At 34.4% G+C, this 17,225-nt stretch overlaps 1 protein-coding gene across 2 annotated transcripts in view; it reads right to left on the reverse strand.

The window, feature by feature from the left end:
* TMEFF2 (transmembrane protein with EGF like and two follistatin like domains 2) overlaps positions 1-17,225 on the reverse strand; it is a 242,450-nt gene that overhangs the window by 41,795 nt on the left and 183,430 nt on the right. For both annotated transcript variants that reach the window (XM_023217866.1, XM_023217856.2), the window contains exons 6-7: positions 9,218-9,366; positions 8,418-8,477 (exon numbers count right to left, since the gene is read on the reverse strand). In XM_023217866.1, the coding sequence (XP_023073634.1) occupies positions 8,418-8,477; positions 9,218-9,366 (209 nt within the window). The remainder of the gene's footprint in view (positions 1-8,417; positions 8,478-9,217; positions 9,367-17,225) is intronic.

A 17,225-nucleotide genomic window follows, 5' to 3' on the forward strand; every position in this document is an offset into this window, starting at 1 on the left:
ATGTCATTTCTTTGAGAGATTTTTGTTTTATAGATGTTTTAAGACATTTTTAGTTGATAATGTTTATACATAGTTTCAAGTCACTAAGATGTGAAAACTGCATTTTTAATGCTCTTAATAATGTGGGTTTATATATTTGGGGCATGTCAGACTCTTTAATAAAAGCAGAAAATCAAAGTGCTCAGAATAGTGTGTGTGTGTGTGTGTGTGTGTGTGTGTGTGTGTGTGTGTGTGCATGCGCATTGTTTTTGTTTGAGATGGCTTAAATTCTATTTACTAGGTTTATGGAAAACATTGTGCCTGGAAATTATACAGAGCATTGGGATATATCCTACTCTTCTTTAAGCTTCATACATTCTACCTGCACTTACACTACTCTTCCTAGGAATGGAAATAACGTAAACTTGAGGTAAAAAGATAAATTAAGGTGGAGAATTACGGCATTTTCACTAGCAATTATCTAGAGTCTGAACTCACATAGCTTTTATCTCTTTGTCTTCCATACTAAATAGACCTGTCTTTTCTTTACTGTGAGTTCATTAAAAACATTTGTTTTGATCTCTTTGCAGGGTGTGTGTATGTGAATTATTGACGCATGAACATTAACATTTCTGAGTGAAAACAATGTTTTACATAAACAGAAATAAATTTCCATTTATCACATTCCTTTTGTAAAAGAATGACTATGTAGGTCCTCTAAACATATGCACTCGAGTAGAAGCGATTGATTTTAAAGGTTACATTGAGGAAAGCATATGACATCGTCATTCTGCAGGTGTGTCATAAGCTATGTCTTCCTACTGAATTTCTATTTGAATTTCATGTTGTAATAATCTCATGATCATATTATTAATATTTTATGCGATCTAAATATACCATACATAAATTATGTTGACTGGAGGAAAATCAGAAAATTTGCTTTGTGAATATTTAGACATGTTAATGTGCTGAAAACTTATAAATAAGTATTCAATAAATATTTCTTTATAGATGAATTAAAAAGTCAGCCACGGTCTCTTGCAACAAGCTGTTATATGACTTGGGCAGAAAAAATAATCCAGAAACTTCTTGTAATTGTATGAGTCCATAAGGGATAATATGTGTATAAAAACTCTGAACACATATCATACTGACAGACTATATTCCATAAAATGTGCTCTATTTCCCATAAAAATCAATTGTCTTCAATTTTCAGACCAAAAGGAAAGTAACAACAATAGCTAGCTTGTTAATTTGCTTGTTAATGCCTTATATCATGTCTTTTAATTTAAACTTCAATCCTTTGGAAGTAGACTTATTATCTCCATTAAACAGATCAAGAAACTGAGGCTTCAACTAATCAAGAAACTGAGGCTTCAACTAATTTAATAAGGTTAAATCACCACAATAGCATGACCAATGTTTAAACTCAGTTTCCTCTAATCTTGTGGTTACAACCACTAAACCAGCTGCTGCACACTTATGGCAGAGAAGAGTAGATAAGTAACACTGCAAGGTGAACAATTTGTTTCAGAAAGGAGCATTTCAAATAGGAAAAAGTGCACATAAATGATGCAGGATGCGTTTATGAACTGGCGCATAAATACAAAGTTTTCCAGAGTGTCTACCAGGGCCCAAGGCAACTCTTCAGTGGAAAATCTTCATCTGTATTGCAAATACCATTTCTGTGTTTATCTATAACCATGAACATAACATAATATTACAGATGACTGGCTACATGATTTTACGGGGAAAACAACGAAAGCACAGAAGTTCAAGAGAGCAGGAAAAATTGTGAGTTAGAGTTCATAGAAAGCTTTATGAATTTTGCAGCACTCTAATGTAAATCCCAGAGGGGAAAATACTTGCAATGAGACACTTTCCCTCAGAAATCTTGAAAAAATCTTGACATCTTAATTCATTTCCTAGGCTTAAATATTCTAGGCTAGTCTGGTGGCACTGTAATAGCCTGGGCAAACATTTTTATTTATTTCACTGTTGATACCAATATTTGTGCTACAAGCTGCTGTCTGCATTTGCTGCTATTTATTTATTTCCTACAGATCAAATTATTGGCCCAGACAAAACATGGTTTCTGGTGAAGTGCTCCTTGTGTTCATGAGCAAATGTTAAAAGCTTCCATTTTAAGTGTAGGTTTTTGCCACATGACTGAATTAATTCATGTTATAAATATGATATGAAATCATTTGATATTCATGCCTGTATATGTAGAGTTGAGGCATAATCAAGGCAAATATTAGGTAAATCAAGCAAGCACCCTATTTACACAGGTAGGCAGTAAATATGTCAAAATACTGTGTCCCGTTCCAGCTCAGCCACTTAGCTTCTTTGAGACTCAATTTTATTTCCTCTAGTATTTGTACACTTAGTGCTTTACTGGGTTGACATAGAACACATGAAGCAATGTGAGTGAATCTTAGTAAATCTATGATGTATCAAATATGGCTAAAATTTTTTATTTTGTTTTTTTAATTTTTATTTATTTTTTATTAAAGCAGGATTACTCGGTAGCAAACACTTTCCTCTTGTTTTCTCTTCTCTATGTGGAAAAATAGGAAATAGAACAAGGAAAAATTTAAAAGCAAACATTATATCACTTATAGGATGTGTAGAATATATAGACTTGAGTAACTCTTTTGAGCATCTCACAAAACGTAATATCATGATGAAATATTTTTGGATCTGGAACTGCCAAATGATGAACCCTCAGGGTGCAGAGTCGGTCCCAAAGCTGGGACTTGTTAGGTAGTGACACTTCTTCCCTGGTCCTCACACTTGCTGGATTCTGGAATTAGCAATGATGGTTTTAACCTTAGTTCTATCACATACTCTTTTTACTTAATCTCCCTGAACCTCAAATCTCACCTGTCAAAAGCATATAGTATCTCTTTCACATGTCTGTTGTGAAGACTGAAGGAGACAGTATATATGAAAAGGCTTTGTAAATTGCAGTGGCTTCTACAGAGAACAATTATTAGGACAACTCACTTAAACTATCTAGATACCCTTTCCAGAGGTCAGCTCCCTCTTAATGTGGAAAAATGGGTTGATGGAATATTACTAATAGGATGGATAGAATTTCGCTTAACTTTTTCTGATTTCTTTCTTCCATATTTCAGACCTGAGATTAATGTATAAATTATTGCTTGAAGATAAGGAATGGAAATTTTCCTAAAAATAAATATTACAAGAAATAATGAATTGCCACAGTATAATGTTCAACAAGTAAACACAGGAACTCGACGCAGGCCTGTAGCTAGACTCAGAGCTAGGGAGGCCCTGTCTCCCTTCTGAGGACATGAAATCCAAGACTTAACGTTTTTCATGGACAACTACTAAAAGCAGGGGAAATATCTTCTCCCCACATACATACTATAATCCAGCATAGTCTTTATCTTAACGTTACTCCTGTTCCTGTTTAACCTATGTATACATGAGGAAAATAAGCTAAACATGCTCTTCCTCATAGCCATTTCCTCTGTAATTTATTTATTTTTTCCAATTTAGAAATACCCATAAATGAAAGTCATTACTTTAGTCTGTCATAGAAACACTGTCCTTGAGTTATACATATTTTAATTCTATGCTCTAGGATGTAGTCAAAAATTGATTTTAAAAATTTCCAGCCATACGGAGAGAGAGCCTCTTGGCATATTTTGTAAAAATCATTGTTGAAGATTTTATTCATTTTATGTTTTTCGGTGATGCTTTGTAGAAAGATCTATGCTAAATAGTTCCTTATAATTTAGCATAGAGAAACTTTGTCTTTCATCTCTGAACTTATTTTTTGTTTCTTTTTTATCAGACAATAAAGATCTAAGTTTCATTTAGCAGATACTTATGTTGATTTGTTCACCTTTGTAAACCCCAGGACAGGGGCTTGCATATTGCAGTGACTCTGCAAATATTTGCTGAATGAATTGATTCAACCGTAATTTCTTTTTTTTTTTTTTTTTTTGAGACGGAGTCTCGCTCTGTCGCCCAGGCTGGAGTGCAGTGGCCGGATCTCAGCTCACTGCAAGCTCCGCCTCCTGAGTTTATGCCATTCTCCTACCTCAGCCTCCCAAGTAGCTGGGACTACAGGTGCCCGCCACCTCGCCTGGCTAATTTTTTTTTGTATTTTTTAGCAGAGACGGGGTTTCACCATGTTAGCCAGGATGGTCTCGATCTCCTGACCTCGTGGTCCGCCCGTCTCGGCCTCCCAAAGTGCTGGGATTACAGGCTTGAGCCACCAGCACCTGGCCTGATTCAACCATAATTTCTTCTTTTGTATTGGTTGCAAAGAAACTTAGGGCTAAATGCAGTAACTGTAATAGTCTATGTTGCTGGTATATTTATTTTCTTTAACAATTCTGATTTCATGTTTTCAATTTCTGTTTAAACAATTTCAATTTAAACAATATGGAAGAAAAATATAAATGTATTTTAGTTATAAAACACTGCAAACTCTGAAAACTGGTATAGGATGTCATAAAATAAAAAACACTTTATTTTCTAGATAATTAAAACCAGTATCATCTGACTTCATTTTATAAAGTATCTAACAACTTATAAAATTAAGCACATTTTTACTGGAAAAAATATAGCCTTTTTTTTGAAGCATGAACAAAGTTTTAGACAGAAAACACAATCAGAAAATATACATATATATACTGGATAAAGAAAAACAAATAGTTGAACTTCATTTTTTTTTCCATTGGAAGACATGAGGGGTATATATATACACACACACACATATATACACATATATATGAAAGAAAATGTTGCAAATTTCAAGAGGTGTAAAACATTTGCTATTTAAAAACTTCCCAAAGGACAGTTTAATTTTAGCAATTTAAAACAATGAAAAGCCTGGAAAGTCCTAGCTTCGTGGGTTTGTAAAATCTGTGTTCCCTGAATCTTTCTGTGGGTGTACAGACAGACTTAAATCTAAGCCCAAGTCTTATAGTGATGAAGGGAGAATAACATGAAATGGCCTGTTTAGCTCATTTGACAGGTATCCTGTCACTGGGCTTTGAAATGAAGAGATCCAAAGCCCGTTATTCAAAACTCAGTAATACCTTGGGTCTCATTAAAGGACAGAGGGTAGAATAGAGACCCAAATCAGATGCAATCAGAAAGTAATACTGGCAGGGATGATTGAGCAAATTATTTGGTTTCCTGGTGCTGACTACATTTATGTTCATTTGAGCATCATGGAATTCAGTCTCTGAGCAAGTCTGCCACACTCTAGTATACTGTACATATTAGTCTTGTTGAAGGCATTGCTCCCTTCATTTGCATTTTTTAGTAATTCACCTCCTGCTGATCCTTGCTGGGATCTCTTTTAACTGATATTAAAAATGAGATACAATTAATTTATTTTAAGATTTAGGCTTCTTTCAAGAAGATCTCCATTTTCTAATCAGAAACATGTGTTCCTGTATTAATGACTCTTAAAGCAGGCTCAAACAAAAAACTGGGAGAGATAAGTAAGGGTTTTTAATCTATAGTATTAATGACCTATAAGGCAAAAATAAGAGTGTGTTAGATCCTTACTTCCCTCTGGTGGGAGAGTCCGTGAATGTGTGTCTAACACAGGAAGTGGCTGTGACATTAAATGAGCTGTGAGCACACATCAAACTTTGAGGGATAGGAGTCACACAGTTCCTGTTTTCCCTCCTTGGACAGATTTTAGCATGTGAAATAGAAATTAAGAGGACAATGACACATAGACTCTCTATTTGGTTCCTTTTAGTTTTTTCCAAAGTTCGTGTTCCCAAATTCAGGAAACTAAATACTATCGGAAGCTTGGAAATGTTGAGGAACATGACTATTACTTAAATGATGTCTAAAGAGGGTGTATATTGTATTCTAACGAAACCATTAATGAAGATAAATATATCTAAAATAAATGTCTTGAGAATCTTGAAGTATGCAATCAGTGTTTAACCAGGAATTACAAGCTTCAATTGACATTATCTTTGTTCCTGTCTTAAACTTGGATTTCAACAAACATGTATTTTTAAAATTTACTTTTATCTTAAAAGTTTTTCTTTAGAGTTTTCAGGATAAATCTGACATAAAACTAGAAGATCCTGGACTACACTGAGTGACAGAAGAATTTTAATTTGCATGTATTAAAAATGTATTTTTTTCTTCCGTACCCAATAAAGCAGTAAGATAGGAAAAACATGCCAATTAAGAACAGTGACACTCAACATTAGAGATAATCTGTTTAAAACCAAATCCATATATAAATACTTTTTGGAATAAAAATTCAATGATCAAATCTCTTTGAAATGGGCAAAATGTTAAACATGCAATATAAATGACTTTGAGAGACCAGTAGAATCTCTCATGATATTTATGGGAACAATTTTATAAATGCATATATATTTGTATAGTGACACAGATCAACTTGAAGAGTTCTTTGTTTCAGGAACAAAATTCTCAGGGAGAGGCTTGATTTTTCAATGAGTACAAAGACGGATGGTTCACTAAAGAAGATACGCATAAATTCTACATTTTTGAAGATTTTTCCAAATGAATTAGTTTGCAAGGTAGGAATAAAGGTATTTTAATTGGAGTTAGTAGCAGTGGCTTATAATATCATCAAAATATAATAATTGTTTATAAAAATATAAACAACTTAAATTTGTTTTCATTTAAAATTTAAAACATATACAAGTAGCCTCAGACTTTGATTTTTCATTATTATCTTTTATTATTTTTAATAATATTTCTGTGGATCAGCATATCACAACGTACATTCTTGGAAACATTAATACTGCAAAACATGCTGCAAAAATGTGTTATCAAACAACTTTGTTAAAAGCTGTGTATTATAAGGAACTATTTATAATTTTATTAGATATGATTATAGCATTGTAATTTTGTTAAAAAATTATTGATTTTTTTAAAGATGCATGCTAATGATTTTTTTTAAGATGCATGCTATTTGTGAATGAAATGATGAAATTTCCAGGATTTGCTTCCACATATTACGAAAATAGAGGAAAAGGATAGGGGTGAGGACAGGGATGGGTTAGCCATGGGTTGGTGTTACTGGGCTTGAATGATGAGTACTTGTGGGTTCAGTATGCTATAGAGCCTACATTTGTGTATTTTACCTTTATTTGAAATTCTCCACAACAAAAAGTAAAATAAATAAATAAAAGATGCATGTCTCTTAAATATTTTATAATGAACAAAAGAGCTGTGAGAAGTTCTGGGTAGAAAATCTATTTGTTTATATGAGCTCTTCCAAACTTATGGACCACTGAACTACTCTTTTCAAGGAACATCTGTAAATATCTCTCCTGGACACTTTGGGAATGGCTATATAATAGTAGAGCCAATGTTTTTCCATGTATAATTGTCCATGATAATTTGTCTTATAGCACATAAAAATTCCATCTACATATTGAAAAAACATTAAGATAAAATGTGGGAAATGTTTAAAATATCTTTTCTTTCCAAATTCTAAGAGATTTCAGATGTCTATAAGCATATTAACTATTTTTTTTCAGTGTCATAGACATTTATCCTGTTGTTAAAGAAAACAAAATTTCAGAAAGAAAGAATAGATGGTAGTAAATATTTTAAAAGATAAGAAACTACTCTTTTTGATTGAATATTGGCCATAAATCTAGTTATGATTGCTTAATATCTAAATGAAAAGCTCTGCCTAAAAACTTCACATATCATTATCAACCTATATAATATTATTTATACATTTTATCCCAAATTTCTATAAAATTTAAGTATCTGTTAAAATTTCAGTTGCATACACATGAATTATTTCTTACTCTAGAAAAGTTAGATTAGCTAGAGACATTCTTCAAAGTGAAATAATTGCTAAATATGATTTATATTTTTATATAAGGTGCTTTATAATTTTGCATATCTGAGAAACTACATTTTAGTTTCAAAATAAGCTAAAGAAATTTACTATTAAAAAAACTATATATACATTTTTAACTTTGCATCTAAATAAGACAACCTGCATTACTATTTGTAGCTGTCCTTTCTAGCTTTTTAGAGACTAGCAAATTTTTCATTGTTGACCTTTACGAAAATTTAAACAAGAACACTTGCATTTATTACAATATATTGCCAAAAATTGCATTGATTTCCACTGATGCTATTAATTTGATGAATGTTTTGTTATTTGTACCATTTGCACAGTCAAAACAAGCTAATTATGTCTTAGTGACATTTTTGACAATTGCTTTAACTCTGGCAAAAAAAAGTATGTCTTCTTTACTTGAACAAAAAATTACTCTTGCCTAATGAAAGCTTGAACTAGGCAAGAGAAGACTAGCACGTGTTAGAAGTCTTGCAAGTTTCACTTTGGAATAAGTGGTAAACAACCGTTTCCCAGGACTCTCTTTTAATAGAAGAGCTCACATTTTGTAGAAGAAAATATTATGTACCTGCATAATCTGTTCTTGCGTAATGCCCATCTTCAGACTTAGTAGTTGTAGTTGTATTATCTGTGTTAAAAAATTAACAATACACATTGATTAACTGTTTCCTAAATATCTAATATGAAACTTATATATTTCCTCCAACAATATCTTCATTGCAATTAAGGAATTTTTACAACTGGAGTTCTAAGCAACCTGTATACTAAGACAGATTTACAATGTCAATTTCTGTTTGAGAGCAAATAGTAAAATGAAGAGAGCTTTCTAAAGTTTGAGAAAAGAAGAAAATTCATAATTATAACTGAGAAAAATTGGGTAAAGGAGTAGCAAATCAAAAACTAAGAAAATGCTTGTTTCTGAACAAGAAAGAAAATAGAACATTCTAGTACCTTTTGCTTTTAAAAATGCATTTTAAATAGTTGTACTGAATCAATACATAAAAATGAAGTGATTTGCTTTTAGTTTCAAGGATGTCTAATAAATTCTTAGATTCTTTTTAAAAATGTCTTTGACATTCTTTTTTCCCTTTGCAAGAAAATTGTCTGTTATCTTGTGAATATTAGCTTCTGTGTTTATGGCATTGTGACAATACAGTTCCATTGTATAGAGACAGATCTGGATGGTTGCTGAGAGCCCCTCAAAATCCTATAATTGACAAAAATGCTACAGTAGACTCTACGATCCATTGTAAATAAGAGCTGCATTTTGGAAATAGAATAGCTGCCTAATAAGGAGTTTTCTTCACTTTTCATTTTTGCACAAAGACTAAAAACATTCTTTGAAATGAATTTTGGTATGAAAATTACCTTGACATCGACCCAAAGACATGACTTCAATTTTCTCCTGTTTCTGACACGATGCTTCTTTGATTTGACATGCATTATCATAAGATTTCCCATCAGAAGCGCAGAGGGGATTGAAGTTGGTTTGAGAACAGTCAATATTACACACACACCTAAAAAAACCAGAGAAATAAAAACATGTAATATCAATAGTGTTGTTACCGCATTATAAATAAAACACAAATGAAAGAATTGCTAAGTTGACAAAATGCAAGTTGGCAAAATTGAATTGTATCCTTCCAGGGAAGTTCCTTCACTTTTCTACCTGAGAAGAAAAGAAACACAGAACTAACAGAAAATAGTTCAAACAACTGAGCAATGGATAAAAAAATGAAAAGGAAAAACTCAAAAATGATCATGAGTTAATCTCTGCCCTGGAACTTTAAAAACATGTACATAAATTTCCATGCTGATATCTGCAGAATAGGAATAGGCTGAGGTAGTCACGAAACTCTGCTTTAGAGTTTTCTTAAATTGAATCTTACTCTTTCTTCTTTTTTTGGGATATTTGACTGGTTAAAGCTTGTGGAAAACTGACTCAGAGGACAGTTCAGAGAAAGCAAACAAGTAAATTATTAGGCATGCAATCAGGAGTTATATTTCTTTGGCATAAATAAAGATGCACATAAAATGTACTAAATGGTAATCTTCAGTTGTCCTTAACATTTTGGGGGGGCCACAAAACCCTTCGGAAAAATGAAAGCTATAGATCTCTTCCCGGAAATATCCATATCCATATAAACAATGCTTCTGTATAAAATTTCAGGGTTGTCTTGGGCCCCTTTAGGCATATCCTATGAAACCCCTTCCCAGGTATACAGTGCTATTTTTCTACCCCTCATTTTCAATAATCAAATAATAAATACAAGTTGATTGCCACTCATGATGTTAATATTTTTCTATAATCTAAATCAAAATTCGGTGATTTAATGAGAATTAGGTTACCTAAAGAAGAATTAAACATTTTAAAGAAAATTTTACATGATTGTTCCTATGTCATTATACTTCTCTATTGTATTATTCTGAATATTGGGTATTGTGTGTTTTTTGGTGTGTGTGTACAACCATGTTACAGCTTTAGAATATAAACTCATATTTCAAATTTTTATTAATATTTATGTTGTTTTATAAATAGATTATACGTTCCTCAAAGTCATGAAGCATATATTTTTACTTCTGTATATCTTACTGAGAGCTAGGCATACAATGGCAAGCAGGTTACTACATGCTAGACTCTCAACATGTATTGCTTTATTTAATCCTCACAACAGCTGTTTCACAGACCAAAGATATCACATAAGGTTAGACATTGGTAAATTGTGGAATAAGGACCCACTCATAGATTTAGTAAGCTAAACCCAACCCCTTCTCTCTAATATCACAGACTGTGTTATTACAGTCTCCTGGAGAACTTTTAAGTATACGGATTCATAAGCAGATTTCTGGGCTCCAGTAAATCTGGGGTAGCTTCTAACATTCTATATTCTTAAGTAGTCATCCTGGCACCAGACTCAATTCCTGGGAATCACTGCTTGATCAGTCTGTTGATTGAGGGAGAGAGGGTTTGTCTACACACCAGTGCATCTCAGAGTGTAGCCCTTAGACCATCTGTGTCAGAATTACCTAGGTTGCTGTTTAAAAATGCTGGCAGAAAATGTGCTAATGAACTTTTTTTTTTGTAAGAGAATTTCTGTAGGAATGCCTGGTTATTTTTACATTTACCTATTTAGGAACAAATAGCTAGAACAGATGGCAACCATCTCTAAACACTTAACTCATTGAGGAGTGGTGTTCCTACCTCAGCTTTGATGTTGCCATGTGATCACAAGCTACTGGAACATGACATTGCTACCTCAACTGATTCTTGGCATCTGAAAACCTGAGATCAGGAGCTGCCTATGTGTTCAAAGAGCATCTGGTTCTTACAGAGTGGATGTGGATAAGTGACTTTGTAGGCCAAACCTTAATCATTATATTAAATAAAAAAGGAGTGGGGAGGTTGACATTTGCATTTTTAAAAAGGTAGCTTCTTTTGCCTTCAAACCAGTTTAGATTCTGACTGTTTGTTGTTGTGTTAGACTCTAGGAATTATTTCCTTCAAGGTCTTCTATAAAGTTGTTTGTTAGCAAGAGAAAAACAGAGAGAAAGGTATGTTCTGTCATTTGTCTACCTAAATGGTAAATTACAGAAGATATCAGGGCTTTGAAGGTATCTCCAAATCAACTCCAAAGAAATTTAGAAATATATATATATATATATATATATATATATATATGTGTGTGTGTGTGTATATATATATATGTGTATATATATAGAGTACATTTCTAAATATATATATATATATATAGACAAAAACTAATTGGCAGTTCAGAAACCCATTTGATAGCATGACAAAAGGGTGCAAAAGGAATAGATATGGTGATACGGTTTGGCTGTGTCCTCACCCAAATTTCATCTTGAATTGTAGTTCCCATAATTCCTATGTGTTGTGGTAGCGACCTGGTAGGAGACAATTGAATCATGGGGGCAGGTACTTCCCTTGCTGTTCTCATGATAGTGAATAAGTCTCAAGAGATCTGATGGTTTCATAAAGGGAAATTTCCCTACACAAGCTCTCTTCTCTTGTCTGCTGCCACGCCTTTCACTTTCTGCCATGATTGTGAGGCCTCCCTACTCACTTGGAACTGTGAATCCATTACCTCTTTCTTTTGTAAATTGCCCAGTCTTGGGTCTTTATCAGTAGTGTGAAAATGGACTAATACAGATAGAAAGATAACATTTGATTGAACTGGACTGGTTAGAATCAATGTTTCAGTGAAAAATTCACTTAACCTTTAACATCAAATTGAACAATTGTGTGGAATATTTTACAAGATTCTCCAGTTGGTGTATTTATTTATTTATTTATTTATTTTCAGTTTGACTAATCTTATTTTAGTCCCACAGCTTTTCTGCTGCTGACATCCTCTCCCCTTTCCTTTCCTAGCATTGCTCACTCAAGGTCTCCTTTCAAGATTTGTTTCCTCTCAAAATTCCTGGCTCTTGTTGCTGCAAATAAAGCCTTTCATGGAGTAGCTAAGAAACAGGTAGAGACGGTTGATGTTTTTATTCTCAGCCCAAGAGGAGAACATAGATTGATTCCTTGAGATGAAAGTTTCCCTGGGATATAAGCTTCAGGAAAGCATGGATTATATTGGTCTTTTTCTCAATTGTATATCCTCATCATTAACCTCCATCTTTGCTCCCTACTCTATATACTTGCATATATTAAATAAATGCAAGAGTACATTTTAAAAATACTTCATATGGCTCTCAGCAATCATTGGAAATTGGAAATCTATGGAGAATATTTTTCTTTTCGTGAAGAAGTGGAAGAAAATTCAGAGATTTTCTAAAATGGCTTGAACACAATAAGCTGGCCAGGCATGGTGGCTCATGCCTGTAATCCCAGCACCCTGGGAGGCCAAGGTGGGCAGATAACCTGAGGTCAGGAGTTCGAGACCAGCCTGGCCAATACGGTGAAACACCGACTTTACTAAAAATACAAAAATTAGCCAGATGTGCTGGTGGGCACCTGTAATTCCAGCTACTCAGAGGCTGAGGCAGGAGAATCACTTGAGTGGGAGAGGTGGAGGTTGCAGTGAGCTGAGTTCCCGCCATTACACTCCAGCCTGGGCAACAGAATGGGACTCTGTTTCAAAAACAAAACAAAACAAAACACAAAAACGATGAAGCTTGGGGAAAAGGAAATGTTGTGACTGGATTAACAAGGACCTACCATTTCTATGTTTCCAAAAGACCAGTAAACTCTGATCACATAATCATTATTTACTATATTCCATCTATCTATGTCTATTAAGCTTACTCAATTAGAAAAACATGCAGGATTCCAGGACCGCAGTCTGAAACTCCAAGTCCATCCTGAGCTCTATTTGCAGTGATTGAATTATCTTTGCATTCCCCAATGGGCCCAATACCTTGCACACATGAAACTTTCAATAACTACATATTGAATAGATAGCTAAACGAAATGAATGAACACACTAACAATTTTACATTCTTAAAGAAAGGTTGCTATTCTAAAAGTTACTATTACTATGCCCATCTTACAGATAAGAAAATTGAGACTTGGAGAAATCTCACAGCTTGCAAATGGAAGAACCTAAATTAAAATCTAGGCAGTCTGATGCCAGAGCCTGCCCTGTTCTACATACTGAAAGTACAAGGAAAGACAGACCCAAACTCCTATCACAGACCCAAATTCCTATCATTCACTGATTAAAGGAATCCTTTGAGTAAGTAGGATTTGAAAAACAAGGCTATGTCTGCTGTTGGAATAGCTATCATGATTTTATGAATTTAAATCATATTGACTCTTGGTCCTTGTCTTCTCAAACAAGCAATCCAGACTTTTTGTGTATCACTGGGATATATCAGTGAATGTTAAGTTTTAAGACATTGCAAACTAAAACCTGGTTTTAGAATTAGTAACTAATTTTATGGGCGTTAGATTAACCTGACTATCTAAAGCATCAGTTGCTCAAAATATTTTATCCTTAAATAAAATGCTATATAAAGATCCACATGAAAACGAGTATTTACACACAAATACACACGCACACACAAATGTATAGCTCAATGGACTCTACTGAAATTACAAAATTAGAGGATTTTAGCATTAATTTTTTTCCAAGTGTCTGCTTCAAAACTTTCAAAGAGGCATTTTGGGAAGTTTACATTCATGGGGTAGAGGGGGTTTTGTGTGTTTATATGAGTGAAAAAATGTGTGTGTGGGGGTGTGGAGGGTGGAGGGTTCACACTCACCTCCATGGTGCACTTACTGCATTGGTAATGTGCCTGTTTACTTGTTTATACCTCTACCTTTCTGAAACCTTCTCAAGGGCAAGGTGTTTTGACATCCTGGTACCTAGTACAGTGCATTAGAAACATCTTCAATAGATGGTTGTTGAATAAATTACTGAGAGAATGGCGGATGGTGTTGAAGGAGTTGAAAATATTCATTGTGTTGTATATTAACTGTGTGTTATATATTAACACCTAGGAGAGATAACTTTGTGCTACTTGGCAGATGTGGGGTCTCCAAAGGAGAGGTGGTTCTTGAAGAACTAAGGCTCACTGTTCTCCTTTTATTTGTGTTTCCACAGACAAAGGAAACAGGGAACAAGCAGTTAGTAATCTCGATGGCATCAAAGTCCAACTGGGACAAGAAAATGTTTTCACCAGGCAGGCTACTACTTCTCATTTGTGGTATTTGGGTACAGTTTCAGGCACCAATATAATTTGAACATGATAGCAACTTGTCAGTTTATGGCTACATTAAACCACTGAAAAACATAAGGCTCTGATAAAAAGGTGACAGAAGAGCCAGGTGCAGCGGTGTATGTCTGTAGTCCCAGCCACTCAGGCGGCTGAGGGAGAAGGATCACTTGAGGTTAGGAGTTTGAGAGCAGCCTGGGCAAAATAGTGAGTCCCTGTCTCTAAATAATAAATAATTAAAAATACGTTTTAAAGATTAAAAAAGAAAAAAGAAAATAGGTAGCAATTATCATATAATGTAATGGTGAAACTGCAGGTCACTTTAGCAGCATATGTAAATTAATCAAGGGTTTTTCTTTCTACAGAAATGAAAAGCACACATTTTTGAAAACAGAAACTATCCCTTCACTGCTTTTGGCAAACAATTGCATTATTATTCATTCTGAGACGAGTAACTAGTTAATTATAGCATGTCACAAGTATTTTATGTGAGCCAAGGATTTGTAAAGCTGAGGACTGCATGAATGCCTTTAAGGTTTTTTGTGTTTTCTTTTCTTTTCTTCTTTTTTTTCAACCTATCTCAGTCTTTTGACATTTTGACACTGCGATTACATAGATCTCTTTTCTTTTAGGCTACAAAGAAAAAGAATCAGCCTTACTCGAAAATAATAATTTCAGGGGTCTGTATGTAGTAATACTACCCTCTGAAAATCCTTCAAAGAAAATTAACATTGACTGAAAACCTTAGCTCTCTGAATTATAAGATAGAAGAGAAATAGGAAATAATTTTTAAAGACCACTTGATGGAGTAAGGAACCTAAACTATAGCAGTAAAAGGTAGCATTTAAGACCACTCATATACATTTATAACTATCTCATCAATATTTTCGGGGGGTTTGACATTAATTTAATTCCCTGCCTCACTTGAAATTGCTCTTCCAAGGATGATCTGCAATGAGTTAAATAAGCTTCTCTGTGTATTTAGAAGTGCCTTGTCATCTGCCAGAATGTGAGAATGCAGAACCTGGTAGCTAGCAAATTACTTATTCATGTATCTGGTTTGTGGCTGCCCTCTAATTTCACTAGATTTTGTTTCATCTGTTAAACATGGCTGTCACTTATTCCTCTCCCAAGGTCCTTGACTCGTGTCCATTCCGTATTTTGACCACACAATATTCCTAGTTAGTTTCAAAGCACCCAACTGCACTGCAGTGAGGCTGGCTTTCTGGGTTGTTTTGGACCTTAACTGTGGTTTTTTTGTTTCTCTTGAGGGTATCTTTCTCTGGGGCCATTATGCAGACCCTCTCTGGCCTGGCCAGTAAATGAGGTCAGAGCTGCTGTCTGTGCTCCCTGTCAGATCCGTAATGGATGAACTGCATTATATTAATAACAGTAAAAACAGTGTGTACCTTTCATTCAAGATGCTTATGATACTTTAAGCCCATTTACTCATTAACTCTCACATCACTCCTTTTGATGGAACTTGATTATAAGTATTTTATCTGTAAGGAAACTGCAGTGCAGGAATGACTGAGTTGTGAGAGAAAAAAATGAGGTAAAAGATGTGAAAATGCATTGAAAAATTAAACCCTCTATTCAAAGGGTAGAAAAGCATTGACCGGCAAGGCTAGTAAGTCTCCCATGTCATTACTCAGGTCTCGGGTGACTTTTTTTGGTTTCTTTTTAAAACTTAGAGTGGGTAATCCTTTTAGTTTTGAAATCTAGGAGGAATGAATAATGCCATTCTCCAGAAGCATTACCCAGGACTGCACTCAGGTTTTCCAGGGTGGCTAGGCTTATCTTGCACGTGGAAAAAGCTTAGTTGCCATTAGTATCGATCTCTTTATAAGGATGCAAAACATAGAAGTTGGCCCATTACATGGGGAACGTCTTGGGACTACTGGGCCTTACTGATCAGAAATAGATTAGGACAACAAATAGCCAATCAAAGGAAAACTGAGCTGCGAAACTCTTGCCCTGGGTGGTCCCAGAACTTTCAAAAAACAGAATCACATTTTGAAGAGAGGGAACTATTGCTGGGAAAGAGACTGATGGCCACATACTGAAATAATGTCTAATTATAATAAAAGCAGATGGAGAATGTGACTACAGGTTGGAACTTGGTATTAGATAGACTTGTATTTAATGAGGCTTATTTACTAGCCGGATGGCACTGGGCTACTTCACTTTCCCAAGCTTTAGAATCCTCACCTGTGAAAATGGAGAGAATGACTCAAGACTGTAGTCACTAAATGCATATCAATTCCTTAACAAAGTTTCTGAGAAGTTGTAATCAAATAAATACTGTCCAGCATTAACTTCTGGCTTTCAAGTCCTGGATTTCAAATTCTAAATGCAGATCAAAATCTTCTGTGGAATACTTAAAAAACCCAGATGGTTGGGTTGCAACTCAGAGATTCTCATTTAGGAGGTCTGCTGTGAGGCCTAGGTTGTCGTTGTTGCCAAAAATGCTACAGGTGATTCTGATGTGCAGACAGGGTGAGTTGGAATTACATTAGACAATCTTTCTCACCTTCTAAGGCTAGGAGATTTTCCAGATTTACTCTATATAAGATTCATCGTGACAAATTTTGTTGCGGTAATATCCGGAGGGGCATTCAGAAATCAGTATCTTAAAGCAAGTTAGCTTTTTCTTTTTTTTTTTTTTTTTTTTTTTTTTTTTTTTTTTTTTTTT

This window comes from Piliocolobus tephrosceles, chromosome 11, assembly GCF_002776525.5.
Source record: "Piliocolobus tephrosceles isolate RC106 chromosome 11, ASM277652v3, whole genome shotgun sequence".
In the NCBI taxonomy this organism is placed as follows: Eukaryota; Metazoa; Chordata; class Mammalia; order Primates; family Cercopithecidae; genus Piliocolobus; species Piliocolobus tephrosceles.